The sequence below is a fragment of the Gadus macrocephalus genome, chromosome 4 (genome assembly GCF_031168955.1).
Source record: "Gadus macrocephalus chromosome 4, ASM3116895v1".
NCBI classification, from domain to species: Eukaryota; Metazoa; Chordata; class Actinopteri; order Gadiformes; family Gadidae; genus Gadus; species Gadus macrocephalus.
In genome coordinates, this window is record NC_082385.1 from 999809 (window position 1) to 1004773 (window position 4965).

Below are 4965 nucleotides of genomic sequence, written 5' to 3' on the forward strand. Positions count from 1 at the left end.
AAGACGGCCGCTCCCGCTACCATAACTACAACAGAGGAACAACTTTGGCACTCCTTGTGCAGTGCAGTAAGACGCTGCCCTGACTCACTCCACACACAACACACTAATGAACCCAACGGGGGGATTCCAACACTACTGAGGACCGACGCCAACACCACCAATCAACAAAAGTACGTTTTCAAGCAAAAAAAGCTACGATCGCGTGTGAAAGCCCTACAAACATCACCAGGGAGTCACCAGCCGCCATCAAAAGGCGATCTACCACCTGGTCTATGTTACAGCCTCACAATACACCTCTATGCATCCCGGTCTGTTTGGTTCTCATCAAAAGCGCCGTAGCACAACGCACGCCGAAACTTATGATTAAGAACAAAAGAAGTCTTGCAGCAGCGGATAAAAAAACGCTCATCTCCCTGTCACCAACCCTCTTTCACACAGTCAGAGGGAGAGTCAGAGAGTCTGAGATGGACAGAGAAAGAGACAAAGAGAATGAGAGAGAGACACAGAGCCAGAGACAGGGGTAGAGAGAGAGAGAGAGAGAGACAGAGACAAAGAGACAGAGAGAGACAGAGAGCCAGAGAGAGAGAGAGAGACACAGAGCCAGAGACAGGGGTAGAGAGAGAGAGAGAGAGACAGAGACAGAGAGAGACAGAGAGCCAGAGAGAGAGACACAGAGCCAGAGACAGGGGTAGAGAGAGAGACAGAGACAGAGAGAGACAGAGAGCCAGAGAGAGAGACACAGAGCCAGAGACAGGGGGTAGAGAGACAGAGATAGGGATAGAGAGACAGACAGCGACAGAGACAAAGAGACTGAGAGAAAGAGAGACACAGAGAAAGAGAGAGGGAGAGAGACAAGAGAGAGACAGAGAAAAGGAGAACCAGAGCGATAGAAAAAACCCCCCCCCCCCCCCCGACCCTCTTACCCACGTCTCCCCCCCACCCCCCCCCCCCCCGGCCCCCAGACTCACCGCTGCAGGTCTTGTTGTCGAGGTTCAGCGAGTAGTGGGCGGGGCAGCCACACACGTACCCGCCCACGGGCACCGCCAGGCACAGGTGGGAGCAGTGTCCGTTGGTGGCGGCGCAGGCGTTCCAGCCGCCCTGGCGCGAGGAGTGGAACACCAGGATGTCCATGACGTAGTCCAGGTGGCCCTGGATCACCGTGCGGTTGCGGCCGCTGGTCTTGTTGGCGCGCTCGATGCTGCGCTGGCTCCAGTCCGTCCAGTAGATGTAGTCCTGGTACTGGGTGAGGCCGAAGGGGTGCGGCAGGTCGTCGGCGATCACCTCCCGCTCCTTGCCTGCAGGGGGGGGGGGGGGGGAGATGGTAAATGGACTGCGTTAATAGAGCGCTTTTATCCAAAGCGCTTTATGATATTGCCTGACTTTCGCTCGTTCATGCACACATTCACACACCGACGGCGGAGTGAGCGACGCACGTCGACCGCCGGCTCGTCGGGAGCAGTCAGGGTGAGGGCGTCTCGCTCAGGGACACCGCGACACTCAGCTAGGAGGAGCCGGGGATCGAACTTACAACCTTCCCGCTCCACCTCCTACTGCCGCCCGATGGGAGAGGGAGGCGGGATCGTTTTTTGGGACGGACGAAAGTGACAGCCGGTGACTTGAGGTGCAGGTCTTTAATGAGGAGTAAGTTGTTCGGTTGTTGGATTCGGGAAGGTTGTGGCTATTTAACCAACAAACTGTCACGCCCACAGTGCTGCCGCCGGTTGGCCGGACGACAGGTGACCCTCATCGAACGAGTCAAGACTTCGGTGAACAGACTGCGGGCTGATGAGCCTCGCGGCACATACCACCGCCTTAGCGTCGAGAGCGTCGCGTGGCCCAGGAGGTAGCGGGTTGGCTGGCACCCGGAAGGTTGCTAGTTCGATCCCCGGCTCCGGTGTCGAGGCTTCGTCAAGCCAGGTACCTCACCCTGACTGCTCCTGACGAGGCTGGCTGTCGCCCTGAGGGGTCGACTCCGTCGTCGGGTGTGTGAATGTGTACGTGGATGTGCGAATGCAATGTTGTAAAGCGCTTTGAGCGCTTTTTTTTGGACTGGTTAGAAATGCGCTGTATGAAAGCAGTCCGTTTAACATAGACCAGGTCAGGAACCTTTTCAACATGCAGTGGGGTCGGCTTAGCTCAGGAAGTAGAGCAGTAGAGCAGTTGTCTTGTAACCGAAAGGTTGCTAGTTCGATCCCCTAGCTCCTCCTAGCTGAGTGTTGATGTGTCCCTGAGCAACACATAACCCTGACTGCTCTTGACGAGCTGGCTGTCGCCTGGCAAGGTTGACTCTGCCGTCGGTGTGTCGATGTGTGTATTAACCGATGTAAGTCGCTTTGGATAAAAGCGTCTGCTAAATGCCCTAACTAACTAACTGATGCAGTGCCAGTTTGAACATTTCTCGTTAATGAGTGTGCCTTAAACAACAATATATTAAATATTAAGCTGAATTATTAATTATGACACAGCGACCAAAAACATTTCCAGAAGACCTGGAATTGTATAATGTTTTTTGTTGTTGTTATATTTGCAACATGGGATTACAAATTATGATTACATACGTCTCATCTTAAAACACCACTTTCAGAAACTCATTCAAAAACATATTTGCACTGTGAGGAATGTAAAAAAACAAGATATGAGAATGTTGGAACCATCCACATCAATATCTTTAAGACATGTACAGCTTTGCAAAACCATGTGAAGGCGATGCATACTTGCAACAATATTTTAAATATTTTCTTCTCCGTTACTCACAACATAGGCTACATACTATTAATTGATTCCCATTTCAGAACACTGATTTTAAGTAACTCATTTAAACATATTTGCACTGGCAGGAAATGCCGCAAAAAAAAATTCAATATTTTTTTTCTCAAGTGTGCCAATGCTGCCTCGTGCCAGTGGTGGCACGCGTGCCTAGGGTTGCCGACCCCCGGCATAGACCATGAGGAGCGCACGAGACGAGCGACACACGCGCAGAAGGATCGAGGGAAACACAGAACACAGGGAAAGTGTCTCCAGTCGGCGGTGTGGCGGACAGACAGACCCGACGCAGGCGCTGGATTAATCTGCTCCGTCACTTCACCCCCCACCCCCCGTCGTACCCCCACACACACACACACGATCTGTTTCTCTCCAAGGGGTACTCCGAGGGGCTGGTGTACATTCGCCGACGCCGGGGGAATGTTTTGGAACACGACCTCCAAGGGCCGCGGCGTAGAGACGCTTTTTGTTTCAAGCGCGCGGGGCCATTAAAGAACCTTTTGAAGTCGCCTGGTGCCACCCCTTCTCTCTCTCTCCCTCCCTCTCCCTCTCCCTCCCTCCCCCCCCCCACCACCCCTTGTACACTCCTCCTCCTCCCCCCCCCCCCCCCCCCCCCACCCTCTCCTTCCCTAAATATAGACACCGACCAGGCTCCGTAACACTAATTGAGAACATACTCCTCGCCCGTCATCTGATCCCGGCGTCGGCTGCGAGGAGCGAGCGGACAGAAATACTCTGCGGGCGTCGCGCAGAGTTCAGCCGCTGGGGAGGGACGGGAGACGCCCCCGCCGCACCGGGCGGCGTCGGACCCGGGAACCAACGCCAGTAAACAGTGTTTTTCGGAATTCGGCCCCCGAATCCGATTTATTAACCGTTTTATTATTTTGATTCGTGTTCACATCAAAGAACGCTGGTCTTTGGGCCAAGAGAACAATTCTTGTTTGTGTTTTCTAACAGCATATAAAAAAAGGTTGGACGATCCAAACTTTTCCATGTTTTCGGAAACCTTTTTAGGACACGATAACAGCGGTTAGAAACGCGTTCCGATTAACGTACACGTGTTCCACAATCCCACGTGCTACAACGTTTACAACCAGATCACCATCCCCATTCAAATCTACGCGACGGGGTTTCCGAAAAAACGTGGAGCAGCGACTCACCGAGCATGTTGGAGGACTCGATGAGCGTGGTGTCCAGGTCCGTCCAGTAGAGACGGCGCTCCGCGTAGTCGATGGTCAGCCCGTTGGCCCGGCCCACGTCGGGCACCAGCGTGAGGCGCCCCGTGCCGTCCATCGCCGCCCGGTCGATCTTGGGCTTGCCACCCCACTCCGTCCAGTACATGAACCTGGAGACAACGGGGAAACACGTGTTAAAACAGCAGGTGAAGAAATAAATTACAATGCAACAAATAGCTGGAATTAACTCCCTGTGGACTTAAGAGTGACCACTCGTAAAACACTGAAGACTTCTATGTTTGCTTTAGCTCTCTGCTAAATCTTAAACACATTGCATTTTCTACAATACATTTTTTTCCTGCGCCTTCGATTTTTTTTAACTTATTTTTTTCTTTTATTCTCTCACACACACTGTCTCTTTCTCTCACACACTCCCTCTCTCTCCCCCCCTCCCTCTCTCTCTCACCCTTCTGCCGGGTCCAGGGCGAGTGCCCGGGGGCTGTCCAGGTCCTTCCACACCAGGACCTGCCGGTGCTGGCCGTCCAGCTTGGCCACCTCGATGCGGTTGGTGCCCGTGTCCGCCCAGTACAGGTTCTTGCCCAGCCAGTCTACGGCCATGCCCTCGGGGTAGTCCAGCCCGAACTCCACCACGTGCTCCAGGGCACTGCCGTTCATGAACGCACGGCTGATCGTCTGTGGGGTGAGGAAAAGAAAGAAAGAAAGAAAGAAAGAGAGGGATAGAGAGACAGAGACAGACGGACAGAGAAAAAGAAAGAGAGACAGAGATAGAGAGACGGAGAAAAGAGCGAGAGAGAGACAGAGAGAGAAAAAGAGGGGAGACAGAGGGAGAGACAGAGAAAAAGAGGAGACAGAGGGAGAGACAGAGAAAAAGAGGGAGAGAGAGAGACAGACAGACAAAAAGAGGGAGAGAGGGACAAAACAAGCTCCAGTGAGTCCTTCAGTCATTCAGCAGACACTTGCAAACAAATGCAACAAATGCAAACGTAGAACGAACGGCGATAGTTGA

General features: G+C 53.1%; 1 protein-coding gene across 1 annotated transcript in view; it reads right to left on the reverse strand.

Annotated features, from left to right (window-relative positions):
* lrp6 (low density lipoprotein receptor-related protein 6) overlaps positions 1-4965 on the reverse strand; it is a 36329-nt gene that overhangs the window by 19106 nt on the left and 12258 nt on the right. Inside the window, exons 3-5 of the mRNA XM_060051035.1 lie at positions 4405-4763; positions 3924-4108; positions 969-1295 (exon numbers count right to left, since the gene is read on the reverse strand). Coding sequence (XP_059907018.1) covers positions 969-1295; positions 3924-4108; positions 4405-4763 — 871 coding nt within the window. The remainder of the gene's footprint in view (positions 1-968; positions 1296-3923; positions 4109-4404; positions 4764-4965) is intronic.